The 20,955-nt window shown below is 44.1% G+C and overlaps 1 protein-coding gene across 2 annotated transcripts in view; it reads left to right on the top strand.

The window, feature by feature from the left end:
* The window catches only part of GNA14 (G protein subunit alpha 14), a 201,465-nt gene extending 187,641 nt beyond the window's left edge, over positions 1 to 13,824 (top strand). For both annotated transcript variants that reach the window (XM_019966102.2, XM_070794244.1), the window contains exons 3-7: positions 3,438 to 3,592; positions 6,059 to 6,187; positions 7,468 to 7,597; positions 10,002 to 10,155; positions 11,278 to 13,824. In XM_019966102.2, the coding sequence (XP_019821661.1) occupies positions 3,438 to 3,592; positions 6,059 to 6,187; positions 7,468 to 7,597; positions 10,002 to 10,155; positions 11,278 to 11,468 (759 nt within the window). In that variant the 3' untranslated portion in view covers positions 11,469 to 13,824. The remainder of the gene's footprint in view (positions 1 to 3,437; positions 3,593 to 6,058; positions 6,188 to 7,467; positions 7,598 to 10,001; positions 10,156 to 11,277) is intronic.
* The last annotated feature ends 7,131 nt before the right edge of the window (positions 13,825 to 20,955 follow it).

Here is a 20,955-nt window from a genome sequence, read left to right as displayed (position 1 = left end):
CCCCTTGTCAGTCATTCTTGATCAGAGTGACACAAATAACTCCTTTGACTACAGTCTTTCCAGGTAAATGGAGACTAAAGAGATAGCTGACTAAATGCAATACATGAGTCTAGAGCAGGCCAATGAAGGACATTTATGGGACAACTGCCAAACTTTGGGTAAGGTTGCGGATTAGACTAGAATATTGTGTATCACTGTTAATTTCCTGATGTTGATCATTATATATGATTATACAACGTGATTATGTATGTTTGGTTTTAGGAAACTGCACTGAAGTCTTTAGAGATAAAGAGGCACTGAGGCTGCAGTTTTCTTTCAGGTATTTCCAGGGAAAAGCGTATGTGTGAGTTACGTGAGCATGTGTGGGTATATGTATGAACACATGTGGAAGGAGTGAGGATGAATGATAAGGTTAAGTAGGAGAGTATGGATGTTTGGGCAATCTTGAAAGGCAGAGAAGATCTTGTTCTACCATGTTTCCTACCTTTTTCCAAGTCTTAAATAGGAAGTTAAAAAAAAATGATCTGGACAGGTAGAGCTAACCAGGGGGAGACAAAGATGGACAGGAAAACCTCTGAACTTGGAGTCCTGGGTGGCAAAGTTCAGTTAGTTCTAAAGTCCCAGTTGTTAGGTTTCTAAGGAGCCTCTATTCTCTTCTTCTAAGCAAGATGTCCCCCAAATCTCCTCCCTTGGCTGAACAAACAATATGTCTTTCTCACGAGGCTGAATTCCCTTGGTTACCTGAAATCCCAGGTCAATGTCTTTTCCCTAAATTCCTCCCACCCCAGAGCTTATGTAGAAGGCTGCATTCCTCTGTGATAATTTCCTGGGAGCCACTTTTTATCCACTGAAAGAGCCAAACACTGGTGTGGGCAAATGGGGTATCCTGGGAAGCTCCACCATCCGCATTCTTCAGTGGAGACCATCTGCTCCTATGTGGGAGGTGGGCGAGTTGCAAGTGGAGGGAAGAAGCGGGAGAAGCCCTTCTGCTCCATACAGGCACGGTCTATGGTCTCCATTCATTGTTCTCTCTGGTTGAGAATCGGGCATGTGACACAAATGTGCCAGCAGGCAGAACTAGAACTCCTGGTTTGGGGGCTGTCACTGTGTTCTGTTTTGGCAGACAAGAAATATTTATTAGGCACGTATTGCAATAATAAGGCTAGTTCTGCTTATATTTGGGTGATACTTTATAAACCAGGTTCCCATGGTTTATAAACCAGGCTCCTCTTACAAATGACGATGCTGAGGCAGGGAACCTATTGGGTTCCTTAAATCCCACTGAACTACTTAGACGTCAGGGTCTTGATTTTCAGCCCAGGTTCTTTCTGCTCACCCATCCTGCATAGACCTTGTTTGAGACTCAACAAAGGGGATCCTCGACCTACCTGAGGATACCACAGTCTGGGAGAAGATTATATTCACTCCTGATGGATGGAGGGCAAGGCCATGTTGATTTAATCATGGTTCTGGGTTTTACCAAGTCAAGTGAATCTATAAGTTCTTCCTTTCCTCTAGCCTTCTGTTGGGCTTCCTGATAAAAAAAAAATGCAAGAAAAGAGTGACTTTTCAAGGGGTGTCAGTTCAGTTCAGTCACTCAGTTGTGTCTGACTCTTTGTGACCCCATGAATCACAGCACGCCAGGACTCCCTGTCCATCACCAACTCCTGGAGTTCACTCAACTCATGTCCATTGAGTTGGTGATGCCATCCAGCCATCTCATCCTCTGTCGTCCCCTTTTCCTCCTGCCCCCAATCCCTCCCAGCATCACAGTCTTTTCCAATGAGTCAACTCTTCACATGAGGTGGCCAAAGTACTGGGAGTTTCAGCTTTAGCATCATTCCTTCCAAAGAAATCCCAGGGCTGATCTCCTTTAGAATGGACTGGTTGGATCTCCTTGCAGTCCAAGGGACTCTCAAGAGTCTTCTCCAACACCACAGTTCAAAAGCATCAATTCTTCAGTGCTCAGCTTTCTTCACAGTCCAACTCTCACATCCATACATGACCACTGGAAAAACCATAGCTTTGACTAGATGGACCTTTGTTGGCAAAGTAATGTCTCTGCTTTTGAATATGCTATCTAGGTTGGTCATAACTTTCCTTCCAAGGAGTAAGCGTCTTTTAATTTCATGGCTGCAGTCACCATCTGCAGTGATTTTGGAGCCCCCCCCCCAAAAAAAAATTCTGACACTGTTTCCACTGTTTCCCCATCTATTTCCCATGAAGTGATGAGACCAGATCCCATGATCTTTGTTTTCTAAATGTTGAGCTTTAAGCCAACGTTTTCACTCTGCTCTTTCACTTTCATCAAGAGGCTTTTTAGCTCCTCTTCACTTTCTGCCATAAGGGTGTAGTATATACTTAAAGAGACCACAGCTGCCAAAGGATGTTTTGCTGACTCCCATCTGCCAGTGAATTGCCCTGAAATACAGTGAAGAGGGCAGGCTCCAACTTGCAGCCAAGGATGGGATGCTGAGTCTCTCAGGCCAAAGCAGGGTAGTGCTGTGGATGCAGGTCAATCTTACCACTTTAATTTGCTAAGGTTTGGAAAAATTTCTGGCTTCTTGCTTGCCTTCTGTTGATCAGATGAGATGATATATGCAGAGCCCTGGGTACACAGTGAGTGTAATAAGTGATAGCTGCTGTAGTAACAGTAATTAAAGCAATAATGATATTAACACTTACTGTAATAATAAAGCAATAGTACTAGAGCAGTCAGTGGCATGGGGTCAGGAGTACAGTGGGTGTGGTCCACCCAGTAGGAGAGTGTTTTATTAGTGATGCATGATAATAAAAAGCATGAGAACTCTCTGTACTTTCCTCTCAGTTTTGCTGTGAACTTAAAACTACTCTAAAAAATAAGGTCAATTAAAACATTTTTAAAAAGTAAAGGAAAGAGCAGACTCATGATTAATTGCCGGGACGTGATTTTTCAGTTCTCTGAAGATGACGACGCGCTCCCTTCTTTCTTGCACGGGGGTGGACCTGCTTGTCCTACCCTTGGTATGCCACTAACAATACTGTTGTTGTTTAATTGTTCTATGGGCTGTGCAGATATTCCAACGAGTTGCATGCTAATGAGGAAGTAATGTTGGTTGGTACAATGATGATCAATCACTCCAGTGTTTCTCCATGCACAGTTGGGTGTTGAATGCTGGTAACACTGACCCCCAGGTACTGCTGGGACCAAAGGCCACAGGTCTGGGGCTCTTTGTGGCTCTCTCCACTGAGCTAAGCAGCCACATCATCTCCACCCAGTGGAGCTGCAACTGAGTGACTTTGCTGTGAGGAGCTCTTCTGGAGGGCACCCACCACACCCTGGCACCTAGGGGACATCTTCCCTGATCCACAGACAAGGGCAAGTCTTGACCCTACATCACCAACCGTAATGGTTTCCTTTCCTTTGCCAAATGAAAGGTTCTTTTCCCTCTGAGCAGGAAAATGCCCAGCTAATCAGAGAAGTGGAAGTAGACAAGGTGTCCACACTCTCCAGGGACCAGGTGGAGGCCATCAAGCAGCTGTGGCAGGATCCTGGAATCCAGGAGTGCTACGATCGGAGGCGGGAGTACCAACTGTCAGACTCTGCCAAATAGTGAGTACAGAGCCCCGGGCTGTGGCCACACTTCAGTGGAGATTCTTACCAGGGAGAAATGACCTACCTGCTAAAATGCAGGCAGCACGGCCTCCCTCTGCTCCTCTGTGTTTTGATGCCTCGCTTCCCACCTCCTCAATTCAGTCCCCCCAAGGAGCCCCCTAGATAGCTCTCCTTGCCCACACCTACCTTTCCTCATCTAGTTTTAAGGATCTCATCTGTCCTTTTCACTGAGAGGCTAAGTCAATTGTGGGCTTTCCTTGGTGGGACTGATCTCATTTGGGGTGCTGAAGTTATATGATTTAAACCAGGACTACACCTGCTTCTGGTTTCTCCTTTCCCTTCTCCATATCCCTCTGCCTTCTGGTTTCCTGACTGGCAAACAGCAGGTCCAATTGCCCTAAAATCAAGAGTTTAGACCCAACAGTGCAGTACACCCATCCATGGCTGATCTGGTGCTGCCCTCAAGTGGACAAGATAGTCACGGACGACAGCTCAGTTTGGGAGCTCTTTGTTCATTAACTCCTTGTGAAGGAGTAATCAGTAATCTATTAGGGTAAAAAGAAATAGATAGTTCTGCATGCAGACTATCCCACAGAGATCACAGAATTTGATTTTAAGAATTCCCCAAGACAATGCCTCTGCCCAGATCACTGGGCAAATAGCTGGATCATGGTCCTTCTTTGAAGGGGTGAGGATTCCTGCTTCTGCAGCTCAGCTCCTTCCTTCTTGCTCTGGGTCATTTCCACTCTCTGAGGGCCCCGGAATTCTTTCCCTAGGCCCATCCCCTTCCCTTATGTGCTGCCATCACCCTCCAAAGTGGTGTGGGTAATTCACCCATCCTGACAAGCCAGGGGGCAGGAAAGGAAACCAGAATCTTACCTCCTTAATGTCACTGGCCTTCCTCTGGTGTTTGTCCCAGGCTGAGTGCTGAATGACATGAATCCAGGTTAGTACAACACAGCAGCAAAGCAGGAAAAGGAACTAAAAGAAACCCAAGTCGTTAGATCAGCACATAAGACAGCAGGGCAGAGAGGAGGGCAGATAGCCTTTGACAGCTGGGACCCCTGAGTCCTCCCTGGTCCAGCCTGTGTCACTGGCTTCCGGGAAGGCCCTGGGGAATGGCTAGGGCTCTTGATATAGATCAGCTTGGGAAAGACCCACTAGGCGTGCTGTAGAATTCAGTTGGGCCTGACAACTGGGGCAAGTGCACGAAGTGTGGAGAGTGACTGGAGTGGTGGACAGGGCTGTACAGAGAAAAGGGAACTCTCAAACCTGGCACAGGTGAGACCCCAGACGCTTCCGAGGTCCAGGTCAGTGGTAATCATCTGCTCTGCTGCCACTGTCTGCTTCTTTGGAGAGGTATTTGGTGTGTGTCTGCTCTGTGCCAGGCACGGAGGAAAGGGCTATAGGTACAACTGCTGCTTCCTGCCCTGAAGGACACACGCTCTGGTGGGATGACACAGAGATTTGCTCAGTCATGCCCGACTCTCTGCGACCTCACAGACTGTGGCCCAGCAGGCTCCTCTGTCATGGATTTTCCAGGCAAGAATACTGGAGTAGGTTGCCATTTCCTTCTCCAGGGGATCTGCCCGACCCAGGGATTGAACCTGGGTCTCCCACAGTGCAGGCAGATTATTTACCATCTGAGCCACCAAGGAAGCCTGACAGGCATAAGTTAAAGCATCAGAAGTCCATGGCGATAAGCCCTGAGGCTGTGGTCACAGACGGCTGCCCTGGTGGTTCACCTGTTCAGCCCCGGCACACCTGGTGAGCTCTGCCTGTGTGGGGGGTGCGGGAGAAGGTGGGGCCACCTCCATGTGCGGGGGCTCCAACTTATCAGCACTGTCACTGTCCAGGGCCTCAGTTATTTACTCAAAAGTGCCTTGTTTCAAAGGCCTTAACATTTAAAAAGAAGTGTCTTCTTGTTTTACCACAGAAAAAGAAACTTGTTTTAAGCCTGGGCTGTAATATATGGCCCAAAATAATCCAAGACAAGTTTGGGGTTATTTTAGGAGATGTTCAGTTTCTTAGTGTAACAAGGAACTTTTTGAGAGGACTTCCCATTGGCCTTATTTATGCTTTTATATTTTCCTTACCTCTAATTCATTGAGCAAAGTAAAGTATCCAAGCACAGCATCTACATTTTACAGTGTTCTTGGAGGAGGGCCTGTGAGAGGAGAACAGATGAAATGTCAGAGAGCCAGGTGCCATCTCTTGCCCCTGTGGCCTGGCTGGCTCCCTCCCCAGCAGAGTGCTGCAGCTGAGAACCAGGAGGGGAGACCAGAGCTGCAAACTTGAGTCTCAGCAGGCTCACCAAACTCTCCACACAGTTTTAGGAGGGCGGGATGGTTGCTTCTCAGGAAAGTCACTGATGAATCCATGAACGAGTATGGGTGGCTGGGAGCTGGGGTGACTTTCCGGGTGGGCATTCCCCCTTCTCAGCATCTTGCTCTCTAACACCAGTTACCTGACGGACATTGACCGGATCGCCATGCCAGCGTTCGTGCCCACACAGCAGGATGTGCTCCGTGTCCGAGTGCCCACCACTGGCATCATTGAGTATCCGTTTGACCTGGAAAACATCATCTTTCGGTAAGTCTGTCTCCTTGACACGGTCCATTAAGAATCTGTCTCTCCAGGCTTGGAAGTCCCCAGATGGATTCTTCAGTGTGTTATTGCTAAAAGGGCTTATGTCTCTTAGGGCAATAATGGCCTTCACGATCACAGGGTATTAGAATTGTGGTTGGTTTCAAGTTGTACAGTGGATACAAACACATCTTTCTATTCCCCTTAGAGAAGAAGACATTCCCTACTGATGTCTGGAATGCTTCTCGTGTGTAACACACACACACACAGATGTATATTTCTGTAACCCACAGATTGGCAATACTGGGGTCTTTTCCCTGAAGTTGACTATTTCTCTTCCCTTCTATTCTCAGCTCCAAGATTTATCATTGCAAATTTCAAAGCACTTTTATATCTGTTCGTTCCCTTGTTCCTCCTAATACTTGTTACACATGGTTGTCTGGAGACAGCACAAGTACAGTCCTGCCCTGTCTAGCCTGCATCTCATGCTGCTGGAGTGCTGTCAAGCTGGGGGAGCCCTCTGGTCTAGCCCTCTGGTCTGATACTCGGCATCTCTGTTGAGCACATGCCCTCTGCCTGTGTGCCCATGAATTTATCTAAACCTTTTCAGAATCAATCTCTGCTTAACCCTTCCAAAACCTCCCTCTAGACGGGCCCAGCACAGCATGCTTGAAGTGCATCCTTTGCTACCTGAGAGAGGTCCCCGGACTCATTTCTGTAAACTGCCTGAGCCCTGGAACATTCAAGCTTGTGACTGATCCTTGAGCTATGACACCCTGAACTTGTCCCAAAGACACAGATTAAGGCTTTGGGTCTCCACATCAGACAGAGGGCACCTGCAGGTCTTTCTAGGGAAGGGGTAGCATTCAGCTAACGCACAATCTCTGGATTAACTGCAGGGGCCAGGAAACAAGAGGTGGCGAGTAGTCCAGAAGCCTGCCTGCCTTTCTGCTCTTTTGTGTCTGGTATCCTGGCACTCTGGGATGGTTTGGGCACCACCCAAGTGATGCCTGAACTTCTGCTTGGACTACTGCAGCAAATCCCTGACCAGTACCCTCAAGCAGGCTCCATCTGAGTGACCTCTGCATGCATCCTCAGTAACTTCACTTACATCCTGCTGCCTCCTTTGCGAGGAAAACACCCAGCGGCTCCTCATGCCTAAAGCAGTGGTGCTCAAGCATTTTAATCTGAGGATCCCTTATTCTTAACGATTATTGAGGACCCTAAAGAGTGCTGATTTCCATGTGTTTTCCCCCAGAGAGTCCTATGTTTATTCTATTGAACAGGATGGTGGATGTTGGTGGCCAGCGATCTGAAAGACGGAAATGGATTCACTGCTTTGAGAGTGTCACCTCCATTATTTTTTTGGTTGCTCTGAGTGAATATGACCAGGTCCTGGCTGAGTGTGACAATGAGGTATGCTGGGTGGGGAGTCTGGTTAGCTGTGGAAAACAAAACCTATTTCTGCAGTTTGCAAGAAGCCAGCCCACTCTGGCATGAGGCCCTATCCCTTAGGTTAAGTCGCCTCACTCCTGGAAGGGTAGCTTGTGGGCTGGCAGTCCTAGCATCACCTGGGTGCTTGTTAGGAATACACACCTTCCGAATCACTCCAGGCCAAATAAAGCAGGATCCTCAAGAAGATCCCAGGTAATCCGAGAATCACTGACCTAGAATCCTGATGGACACTGAAATTCCCAGGGGACCTTAAAGAACAACTATGTGTGGCCTGACCTTGGACATCTAGTCTTCATGAAGGGTGGAGACACTCAAAAACAGGGGTCTCGGCCTTGGCTGCATAGTGGGAGGGGTCCCCCCCCCTTCTTTAAAAACATCTTTAGGACCCTATTGTCGAGATTCTTATTTCCTGGTTTAGAGTTGGGGGTTACCTTCACTAAGCCCCCTGGGGATGCGCATATACAACCAAAGTTGAACAACACTATTTCTAATAGACTTACCTGAGACAGGCTTCCCAACCTCCATGGTGCTCTCAAATTAGGTCCTGAGCTAAGCTGGCCAGGGGAGTGGTACCAGATGCTTGGAGCTGTCCGGGGGCAGCATCTGACCTCCACTTCCCCTGGAAGGGACTTGCTCAACGCAGCTGCCACTGATCCACCCCAGCCAGGCATTCGGTGCCCTCTGCAGAGCTGCCATGGCACTGGCTGGTTAAATTCCATTAACTGGATCTGCCAGGAAAGTGAAGAGAACCATCCCGGCCCCTTCCTTGTGAGGTTAGGGCTATTTTCTGTGTGATAATCACCGTCTTTTCCCCTACCCTTTTGCACCAGACCTCTTGACCTTTTAGAAATACCTCTTGCCTGCAGGTAATGAAAGGAAATCAATAAAGAATTCTGTCCAGGATTAGGCAATAATTATGAACAAATTCTATCTTGTATTTCTTGAAAGCAGACTTTTCTCTGAGGAGCACAGTTACATTAGCTAATTAGTGGTGGATTAGCCCATTTACTAGTGTCATTGTGCAAAGAAGAATAGAAATCTTGGCTGCCACCCAGCTCTCCCAGTGGAGAGATTTTTTATTTTTTTTAAAGCAAAGGCATTGAGTTATCAATATGAAAAATTAGCTCTAAACTTGTCTCAGGAATTAGACCGTTTCTCAGGGAAGATTAGTCAGGTGAGCCAGGGATGAGTATCTTAGCCTGATGTGCTTAGAAATTACTTTCTCCTCTCTGAAAAATCTAGGTATCTGGGCAAAAATGAAGTGGTTGCCACTCCAGACTTTTCTATCCTGGTTGGAGATATGTCTTGCATCCACTCACTATGGTATATAGGAATTGTTTTTTTCATATGTTGTAGTTCCTTGGAGCTCATTATTGATAAGATCATAATTAATGCTAAAGAAGCTTTAAAAACAAGTGAAACCTTACCTTTTTGGTGACAGATTCCAGAACTGATCCCTAAAAACGTACTGAGTGGGAGAATGGGCCCAGGCATTGGGAGTCATAGGAACAGAAATTTAGGGAGTGTCCCTCTGTAGCAGGAGGGCTGTGTTTCTCAGTCTAAAGGAAGGAAGGAAGGAAAGGGTTTCTTTCTTCTTAGAAATACTTGGGAGAGGGCGGAATGCTAGATTATTGTCACCAGAGAAGATTTATACATACCCTATCTACTTTCATTTAATATTTTCTTGCCAGTGTCTAATATTCAGAAATTATTACTGTCTACATAGCTTCCACTGGATTGTGCTACTGTACAGTCCAGGGAAAGCATTTACATCCTTGTGAACAGTATGCTCCCCCTAAAACGGGGACCCGATCCCTCGGAGAGCGTCGGCTGTGTTACCCACCTGCCAAACACGGTGCAGGGCAGGCGCTCAGCAGTTAGTGCTCCTCTCCACCAGCGTCCCTGAGGGTGGTGGCCCTGCCAGAACAGCCTTCCTTCCTCTCATTGTCACTGCACTCCTGATGCCCAGTCTGGAAGCCCACACCCAGTGAAAGGGCATCTCAGGTCTCTGGTTCTGAAGGATCCCCCGACTTGGTAATCCCAGTAGTTATACACAGAAAACTTGTGTCAATTCTGGGCTGCAACCTTCCTTTTCCAAGTTACACAAAAGCCTTTCTTATATCCTTATGTGTTGAGGGCCAGAGAATTTGCATGAGAGGAGTTCCAGAAGAGGGTGATTAATGGGAGGGTGAGGATGAGGGAAATAGAAGCAGGGACCACCTGCCACTCTCTCCCCGGCCTGAGCAACGCCAGTGACCTGGAGACGACAGCTGGGTAAGAGGACAGATGGATGGAAGCAGGCATGCTGTTCCCAAAGCATTGTTTTTCTTCCTAGTTTATCCTAAATCGCTTGTTTTTCATTTAGAACCGCATGGAAGAGAGTAAAGCCTTATTTAAAACTATCATCACCTACCCCTGGTTTCTGAACTCATCAGTGATTCTGTTCTTAAACAAGAAGGATCTTTTGGAAGAGAAAATCATGTACTCTCATCTAATTAGCTATTTTCCAGAATACACTGGTAAGTAAGTGTCCATCCTGTGGCCCTGACCTCCCTGGCACCAGTTCAGAGTTCTCAGCATAGCTTATCTGGGCCCCCTTGATCTGCCTCCGATGGACTTTCTTACCATCCCTCACTTCTGAATGGAAGCTCCAGTCAAATCAGCGTGTTTTCACCACAGCACCTCTGCACACACCTCTCCTACTGCCTGGGGTGTACTGCCAACCCCTTGCTAATTCTGCTTTGTTCTATGAGACCCAAATCAGGCACCTCCTCCTTTGGGAGGGCCTTCTGGTCCTCACTCCACCTCCTTCCACAGTAGGTGCCCCTCCTCAGGCTCCCTTGGGGGCCTGGGCTTGCCTTGCTCTCTCTGCCTTCAGCTGTCTTGTCCCAGCAGACCCTGAGGGCAGAGACTCTGCCTGACTCATCTCTGCACTTCTAGTGCCGAAATGTGGCAGCCCCTTCACCAGACAGGGTAGACACAGAAGTTATCTTTATGACCTCTCCAAGGTGTAGAGAGAGGGTTTAGACCCTGTCGCTAATTAATTCTGGTGCAGAAACATTACCAAGTTTGATACGGATATGTAGACAAGTGGTGTTTAAACGCTCTCCTTTTTCCTTTTATTAACCACATTGACAATATAGCATACAGCTCTCAGGCTTCACAATCAGACTTGGGAGCTTAGCTGTGTTAGGCCTCATATTCTCTCTTTTCTCTCCTCTACTTCACTTAAGAACTACCTCTTCAGGGACTTCCCTGGTGGTCCAGTAGCTAGGACTCTGCGCTCACAGTGGAGGGGGAACTAGATCCCGCATGCCGCAACTAAGACCTGGTGCAGCCAAATAAATCAGTATATTTTTAAAGAGTAATTACCTCTTCAAAAACGGTCCAAATCAGAAAATTAAAGTAGGTCACTATTTTTCAACAAATCTTCAAGTATGATTTTTAGATACCAATGGACACTTCAAATACCCTTCTGCAAGTTCATAATAAAATAATATCCCAAGTAAAAAAGTCTCTAGAAATAAGATGGCTCAAAGAAGGATTCCCAATAAAAACAAGAGTACAGTGAATATGACTTCTGAGGGGGCCTGGTGGTGAGCTGGTATCTCTCTTTTTGATTCTGACTGCCCTCATGACAGGACCAAAGCAAGACGTCAAAGCTGCCAGAGATTTCATCCTGAAGCTTTATCAAGATCAGAATCCTGACAAAGAGAAGGTCATCTACTCCCACTTCACATGTGCTACAGACACAGAGAATATCCGCTTTGTGTTTGCTGCTGTGAAAGACACAATCCTACAACTGAACCTGAGGGAATTCAACCTGGTTTAAAAGCTGCTGTGCACCCCTCACCCGGGCCAGAAAACCAGATTTGTTTTATTTGCAAGTGCTCTAACATCACCCAGCTCAGCCCACTTGGTGGCGCCAAGTCCATCATGCAGCCATGGGGACAAGGATGGGTGATGGAGCTTGTAAGATGTTTGAATTCAGCAAAACTTTTTCAAAGTCTTGCTTTTATATTTCTTTTCTTAACTTTAAGCTGTAAGATTTTTGTATAATTTTTGAATTGGGTATTCTACAGAAGTCTAAAAAGCCACTGTGATTTACGGTTTGTTTTTTTTAATTGAAGTGTGTGTGCTAATAGCCATTAGAAAAATCACATAAGAGGAGCCTGTAAACTTATGGATCCTGCTTTGAGACCTCTAGTATTAGATGGGTAACCTTTTTTTAAAATTAAATATTGTAGTTGTTTTTCTCTCTTCATGCTGAAGTATTCAACATGCAACCAAAGATTTTTTTAAGAAGTTTGTTCTTCTTCGTGTTAACTTCCTAAGTCAAATTAATGATTGTATCAGTACCTCTAATTTGGTTTTGCCACAATTTGATTACTATGGGCTCACAGATAGTATTATTTTGTATTCGTGAAAAATGTGTGGTAAAAACTTACACACACACACATATATATATATATTCCAATGTAGATGACCAGGCCTTATAAACTTATGAAACGGCTAAAAGCCCAAATTGTTTAACGGATGTACTGTAACCTCTCTCTCTGATGGCTACCACAGATCTCCTGTTTGAACCATGTATGTTGCGCCTTTCTGAGGAGGCTAAGAATATACCATTTTGCCATTAGCACTGGATTATGTTTCTTTGAGCTCATGGTTGATTGATAGTTCTGCTCCTAAAAAGAAAAATGCTGTGACTGTAAAAACTCAGAAACTTCCAAATGTCCCTATAGGGGAGGAAAAATAATTTTCCTTCCACCCTTCTAGGTTCTTGGCTGAGACCCCACCCCTCTAATAATAAAATAATGTAAGTCTAACACCATGTATCCTCCTGTATACATGGGAGATATCCTGGAAAACTGAGTTTAACTCTCCTAAAATGACTCAAGCCATCACCTTAAGTACTTTCTTCAGCTGAAGATGCAAGAAAGATGGAGGAGAAGGGAAGGTCACTTATGGGAGATTAATAGGTAAAGCACAATAAAAAAGGGTAAGGTTGTTGAGCTGAATTAAGAGGGGCACCTTCTACATTGATAGTTTGTCATTTAGAATCACCCTTTTAGGAACAGAGAAGGAGACACATTTAAAATGGAGAGTTTCTTAAAATAAATGTATATTTCACTTACAAAAGGGTAACTTCTACAAGATTTTCAGAGCTTTTCCTGTGTCTCTTGTTTCTTAAAAACAATCACCAAAAGCACATGAAAAGATGTTCAACATCATTAATTAGTAGAGAAATGAAAATCAGAACTACAATGAGGTACTTCTTCACACCGGTCAGATGGGCCATCATCAAAAAATCTACAAACAACAAATGCTGGAAAGGGTGTGGAGAAAAGGGATCCCGCAAACACTGTTGGTGGGAATGTAAATTAGTGCAGCTACTATGGAGAACAGAACAGAGGGTCCTCAGAAAACTAAAAATAGAACTACCATAAGATCCAGCAATCCTACTCCTGAGCATATATCCAGAGAAAACCATAACTGGAAGATAATCTGCACCCCAATGTTCACAGCAGCACTATTCACAATAGCCAAGACACAGAAACAGCCTAAAGGTCCATCAACAGATGAATGGATGAAGAAGATGTGCACACATATACAATGGAGTATCACGCAGCCACAGGGATGAACAAACTAGCGCCACCTGCAGCAACGCAGATCGACCTAGAGGTTAGCATACTGAGTGAAGTCAGAGGAGGCAGATGTATGCTGTCACTTACATGTGGAATCTAAATAAATGGTATAAATGAACTTATTTACAAAACAGAAATAGAGTCATAGATTTCTAGATGTTGGAGCAAAAGAATCTTCCAAGTTTGAGTGCTTCTGATGTCATCAGATGTTCAGGTAAACTTCCTGAGTGGCCCACAGAGCACCAGGCACAAAGATGATCTAAACATGAGCCTTTTGGGCGGTTTCTCTGAAGTTTATAGCAATCCACTTAACATTTAGTTTGCAGGACTTTGGGAAATACTTTTGTATTTGCAGAAAACAAACTTATGGTTACCAAGGAGCGGCGGACGAATTGAGAGCTTGGGATTGACACATATATACTATATATAAAATAGACAGCTAATAAGAACCTATCATATAGAACAGGGAACTCTACTCAATACTCTGTAATGACCTATATGGAAAAGAACCTAAAATAAATAAATACATTTAAAAAATCAGCTCTAAGTAATTCTTATACCAAAGAGGTGTATATTTGGGTCACATATTCTCTTCCCCTTCAGTCCTCTCTTTAAAAGTTCAGTGAAGTTTTACAGCCCAGAAGCTAAGTTGATAGACTATTAAATTTCATTGAACCAACCTCTTAGTCTTGAGAGTAGGTCACTTCAGTTGAACAGCTGTCTCATTTCAGGAGCTAGTGTTGCAGGTGGGGTCCTGAGGTTAGCCTTACATGGTGTGAGCAATTAGGTACTTATTAACAAGCACGTCTATGGAAACAAAAGAAAAACAAAAGTTAGTGGTTGGGGCAAATTATAAACTCAGCCTGAGTCCTGAAGGCCGCCGATCAGATTTCTAGATGTTGGAGCCGAAGCATCTTCCAAGTTTGAATGCCTCTGATGTCATCAGATATTCAGGTAAACTTCCTGAGTGGCCCACAGAGCACCAGGCACAAAGATGATCTAAACATGAGCCATTTGGGCTGTGTCTCTGAAATTTATACCAATCCACTTAACATTCAGTTTGTAGGACTTTGGGAAATACTTTTGTAAAAGCAAAACAATAACTTTCATAAATGACAAAAGACTTAAAAATAGTCATGATTAAAAAACCGATGAGCCTTTGTCAGTTGGCAAAGAAATACGGTTAACTTCTATGACATACATTTTAAGAAAACTGGAATTACAAATGATGGTATTATTAATATATAAGGACATAACAGATTTCTTACCAGGCTTCCCAGGTGGCGCTAATGGTAAAGAATCTGCCTGCCAATGCAGGAGACGTAAGAGACTTAGGTTTGATCCTTGGGTTGCAAAGATCCTCTGGAGGAGGAAATGGCACCCCACTCTAGTATCTTGCAGGGGGAATCCCATAGACAGAAGGGCCTGGCAGGCTACAGTCCCTTGGGTTGCAAAGTCTTGGACTCAACTGAGCATCTAAGCACATTAGATTTCTAGGAATGTCATAACAATTTGACTTTGATTCCAAGTCAAAGAGTAGAAGAAAATTGGTTAACAGTTTGAAGAGATGAAGCCAGATTATTTGAGGAAAGTAGAATAATTCAGGATCCCGTCTAATTTATAGGTAAAAAAGGAAACAGACAATTAATAGGACTAGAACCTTATACCCATAAGAGTATATTATTTACTGAAGTATCATTTTCTGTCCACAATCACTCCCTTTTTGCCAAGAAGATTTCCATTCCAACTAAGAAGGAAATAAAAAGACTCCTATGTCCTGGAGCTTTAGGGTTTGGTGCAATTTGTCTTTGTAAAGTCTGTATAAAGCATTCAATACAGAGGCCTCTGAATGCACTCCTTGAGTGTACAATCCAACTTTGAACAACTTTTGCTTCTATCAACCCCTGAACACTGACCTCTAGCTGATCCATTTCTTGATCATCTGCATGACAACTTGGGAGAAATTCTGGTCATTTCCTTGGGGTGCAGTTGGGAGGTCCATCTACTAGGGGGCTGTCTGGCTTGTCTGATAACTGCAGTATAATTATAGATGAGAATACCTTTGAACATCCAATCAAGGTCCTATGGGACCTCCTTGGTGGTCTAGCAGTTAAGACTCTGCTCCCAATGTAGAGGGTCTGGGTTTGATCCCTGGTCAGGGAACTAGACCCCACACACCACCACAAAGATCCCACATGCAGCAACTAAGACCTGGCACAGCCAAAAAGAAAATATATTTTTTTTAAAAAAGGTCCTTGTGAGTGAGGTTGTGAATGGCCATTGACCCTAACTCTTTTCTAAATCTGGTAGGAACTTCTGAAAGTAGGCAAAAGGGGCTTTGTAACTTTATCTTGTTAAAGAGTTAAAGGTCAGGGGTTGATAGAAGCAAAAATTGTTCAAAGTTGGATTGTACACTCAAGGAGCACATTCAGAGGCCTCTGTATTGAATGCTTTATACAGACTTTACAAAGACAAATTGCACTAAACCCTAGATTGGTGGCTCAGATGGTAAAGAATCTGTCTGCAATGTGAGAAACCTGGGTTTGATCCCTGGGTTGGGAAGATCCCCTGGAGGAGCGCATGGCAACCCACTCTAGTGTTCCTGCCCGGAGAATCCCTATGGACAGAGGTGACTGGCAGGCTACATTCCATGGGGTCGCAAAGAATTGGACACAACTGAGCATCTAAGCACAAAGGCTAGACACAATATTCCTTTGTGTTCTCTTTTCAACTTGATCTTCCCATAGGTACCAATAAGAAAATTCTTTAGAATAAGAGCTCTCTAAAATTTTTTTCAAATACAAAAGTTTTTCCAATTCAAAAGATCCATCATCTGGCCATTGATGAGTAGGATCTTCAATGGTATTATATTAATCTCAATAGCAAATCAATAAACCTTTTCATGGCTTAACTGTGGGTGCAAGAGGTGTGCCCTAAGGGGATGCAAAAGAGCATAAGATCTAGAAAGTTCACTTCCAGAGTTAGCCCTAAGAAATTAAAGACCCTCTTTGTCACAGGGAAGAATGATGTACTGAAAACAATCTCTCAGGTTTTTCTATGAGAACATGAAATACCTCTAGTCACAAATCTGCTAATCTGTAATACTAGGCAGACACTAGTGGAATGGGACTTTTCCACCACTAACAAGACAACAAAGGTTGACATGCAAACAAAAGTTGGCCCCCCCTTATGGACTGGGGCCCCTTCAGACAAATTCTCTGAGAGCTACACAGTGGGAATGCTACCTGTCACTGTGTTTCAAATCTCCATCCTACTGTGTGGCTGCCAGGTACAAGTCAATACTAGCATCTTCCAGCTGGTGATGACTAGAGATAGTTCTCCAGTCGAAAAGCCAAGATCTCAAGACAAAGAACAAGATGAAAGGAAAACCTTATCTTGACTACGGTTCTCCTCTTTATGAAAAGTGACACAAAAGACAGACAATGTAAGTCAGTGACCATCTCTGGAAGGGAAAGGGATCAACAGAAAACACGAGTACTTATAACAAAATCTCTACCAGAGTCTTTATACTCAAGGAACTAATGCACACGAATATTTTCTTCTGTAAATCTAAATTTGGAAAGGAAAGAATAAGGTGCAAGTTCCTCTTCCTCTCTCTACTGAGCCTTATAGACAGAGATCTGAGAGCTTACTTCCGTAAGAATTCTTACTCTTTGCTGGCTTCTGCTGGTTTTCCAGGTTCCCATCTTCAGGCTCCGAAGGAAGTACAGTGTTTCAGCAGGTCCCATCATGGGTCACCGAACTGTCAAGTGAGGAAGAAAGATTACCCCCCTACCATTCTAGGTTCTTAGTTGAGACCCCATCCCTATAATAAAAGATTAACAGGAGAAAAACAAATAGAAAACAAATAACATATATACCTCCTATTTACATGTGAGACGCCCTGGAAAACTAACTCCCTCAATGGCCCAAGCCATCACCTTAAATACCTTTTTCAGCTAAAGGCACCAGAAGAATGTTGGGAGAAGGCTATTTATGAGAAGTTACCAGGAAAAACATAGTAAATGGGGTAAGGTTGTTACGCAGATTTGAGCTGGGTATCTTCTCCATTGATAAGAGTTTCTTGTGATTTAGAGTCATCATTCTCTTTCTGGTACAGATTAGGAGACACACCCTTAGAAATAAGTTTATCTCGTAAATGTCTCCTGCAAATGAGTAATTTCTACTAGATTTTTAGAGCTTTTCTTGAAAATAACCTGCTCAAAATAATCCCTTTGCTAAAGAGGCATATTTGGGGATGGCATATCCTGCTCCCCTTCATCCTCCTTTTTGAGGCATTAAGCTTTAAAAGCTAACCTTCATTCAAGAAATGAAGGCAAACGCAACAGTTTTTGTGGAGCCTGACAATGATATCAAAATTTAATCTGGAACAGTAACATTCGGGGAATAGCCAAGGCCATTTTGCATAAGATAACAAAGAATGGGAGACACAGGACCGGGTGCCAATTGCTGTCCTGCTAGTGTGCATGCTGCCACCATCATTAAGAAACCCAGGAGCAAGTGCCAGTCACTGCCCTGCTGTCCCAGGGGTGCATGGGCCACTGGGAGACACATAAGCAGGGGCCAATTGCTGCCCCCGCCCTACTGGGAGTGTGCCTAGGCACCTGCACACCCCATATCACCAAACCCCATATCCACTGGGAAGGTGACCCACAAACTGGAAAGTAATTATACAGCAGAGCTTCTCCCACAGGAGTGAGAGCTCTGAGCCCCACATCAGCTTCTCTAGTCTGAGGGTCTGACATCAGGAGTAGGAGCCCCCAGAGCACTGGGTTTTATTTTGTTGGTCAGTAGGACCTCCTACTGTGCAGGAACTCCACAGGACTGGGGGCAACAGAGACTCCACTCTTAGAGGGTGCACACAAGATTTCACATGCACTGGGACCCAGCACAAAGCAGTGACTCCACAGAAGCCTGGGCTAGATTTACCTGTGGGTACTGGAGGGTCTCCTGGGGTTGTGGGGGTCAACTGTGGCTCACTATGGGGGCAAGGATACTGGGAATGAAGGCCCGGGGAATACTGATCAACATGAGCTCTCCCAGAGGTAGTCATTTTGGCACCAAGACCTGGCCCCACCCAACAGCTTGTAGGCTCCAGTGCTGGGATGCCTCAAGCCAAACCACCAGCAATGGCGGAGAACACAGCTCCAATCATCAGCAGACAGGCTGTTAAAGTTGTACTGAGCTCACAGCCACCTCTAAACACACCCCTTGACATGGTTCTGCCCACTAAAGGGACAAGACCTAGCTCTACCCACCAGGGGGCAGGCACCAGCCCCTCCCACCAGGAAGCCTGCACCCCTGGACCAACCAACCTCACCTACCAGGAGGCAGAAGACACCTGAAGCAAGAGGATCCTGCTGCCTGAGGAAAGGAAACCACAAACACAGAAAGTTACACAAAATGAAATGGCAGAGAAGTATGTTCAAGATGAAGGAACAAGATAAAGAACCAGAACAACAATCAAGTGGAGACAGGCAGTCTAAATGAATAACAACTCAGAGTAATGATAGTACAGATGACACAAGATCACAGAAAAATAGTGGAGGCACAGACCAAGACGACATAGAAACATTTAACAAAGAGCTAGGAGACTTTCATGCATTGGAGGAGGAAATGGCAACCCACTCCAGTGTTCTTGCCTGGAGAATCCCAGGGACGGGGGAGCCTGGTGGGCTGCCGTCTATGGGGTCGCACAGAGTCAGAGACAACTGAAGCGACTTAGCAGCAGCAGCAGCAGGAGACTTATAGAACAAATAAACAGAGATGAACAATACAATAACTGAAATATGAAAATATACTAGCAGGAATCAATAGCAGAATAACTTAGGCAGAAGAAAGAATGAGTCAGTTGGCACATAAATGGTGGCAATAGCTGAGGAGCAGAAGAAAGAAAAGAGAATGAGAAGAAATGAGGACAGGCTCAGAGACCTCTGGGACAAAAACACATCATATTAGGATTATAGGGGTTCCAGAAGAAGAAGAGAAAGAGAAAGTGTCTATGACATAAATCAGAGCAAGATATTTTTTGATCCATTTCCTAGAGTAATGAGAATAAAAACAAACAAATGGGACCTAATTAAACTGAAAAGCTTTTTGCATAGCAAAGGAAACCATAAACAAAATGAAAAGACAATCCACAGAACGGCAGAAAATATTTGTAAATGAAGTGACTGACAAGGGATTAATCTCCAAAATACACAAACAGCTCATGCAGTTCAACAACAAAAAAATGAACAACCCAATCAAAAAATGGGCAGAAGACCTAAGTAGATATTTCTCAAAGGAAGACATACAGATGGCCAGAAAGCACATGAAAAGATGCTCAACATCACTAATTACTAGAGAAATGTAAATCAAAGCTACAATGAGGTACTACCTCATACCAGTCAGCATGGCCATCATGATATATGCTGGAGAGGGTGTGGAGAAAAGGGAAGTCTCCTACACTTTTGGCGGGGTAAACTGATAACAATCATTATGGAGAATGTTATGGAGGTTCCTTAAAAAACTAAAAACAGGACTACCATATGACCCAGCAATCATACTCCTAGACATATACCCATAGAAAACCATACTTTGAAAAGACACATGCAGCCCAATGTTCACTGCAGCACTATTTACAGTAGCCGGGACATAGAAGCAAACTAAATGTCCATCAAAAGATGAATGAATAAGGATGCAGTACATATAAACAATGGAACTACCATAGGATCGACCAATGTAATTCCTGGGCATATATCCAGGGAAAACCGTAACTGAAAAGATACATGCACCCCAATGTTCACAGCAGCATAGTTTACAACAGCCAAGACATCTAAGCAACCTTGTCCGTCACAAGGGAACGGGTAAAGAAGACGTGGTACTTATAGACAATGGAATATTACTAAGCCAAAAAAAGAATGAAACAATGCAATTTGCAGGAACATAAATGGACCTAAAGATTATAATACTAAGTGAAGTCAGACAGAGAAAGACAAATGTCCTAAGGTATCACTTAAATGTCGAATCTAAAAAAAAAAAAGTACAAACAAACTTCTTTATCAAACAGAAATAGACTCCCAGTCTTCAAAAACAAACTTCTGGCTACCAAAGGGTAAATGTGGAGAGTAGGGATAAATTAGGAGTTTGGGAATAACAATATGCATACACTATTATATATATAACAGATAATCAACAAAGACCAACTATATAGCACAGGGAACACTACTCTGTATTCTATAATGATCTACACTGGAAAAGAATCAAAAATAGAATGGACATATGTATAACTGAATTCTTTAGCTGTATACCTGAAACTAACATAGCATTGTAAATCAACTATACTCCAAAATAAAAGCTAAAAAACATTGCATTACTATGTTGTATACATGAAACCCATATGTAAATCGTCTATTTTAATACAAAATAAAAATTAATAAACAATAAAATACCTAAAGAAAGAACATACCCCCAAAGGATGGAGAAGTCGCTCTCAAGGATATCTAGAAATGAAACAAACAAAAAGCAAAACAACCTGAGGTGGGAGTTGGGCACCATGCTCTAAAGGTCAGGAACCGCTTCTGATCATCCAATTAACATGTGAAAAGGGCTCAAGAGAATCAGTTACCAGGGCATTTAAACAATGAGGAATTTTGTTTTTAAGCACTT

Source organism: Bos indicus, chromosome 8, assembly GCF_029378745.1.
Source record: "Bos indicus isolate NIAB-ARS_2022 breed Sahiwal x Tharparkar chromosome 8, NIAB-ARS_B.indTharparkar_mat_pri_1.0, whole genome shotgun sequence".
In the NCBI taxonomy this organism is placed as follows: domain Eukaryota; kingdom Metazoa; phylum Chordata; class Mammalia; order Artiodactyla; family Bovidae; genus Bos; species Bos indicus.
This window is presented reverse-complemented; position numbering and strand designations above follow the sequence as displayed.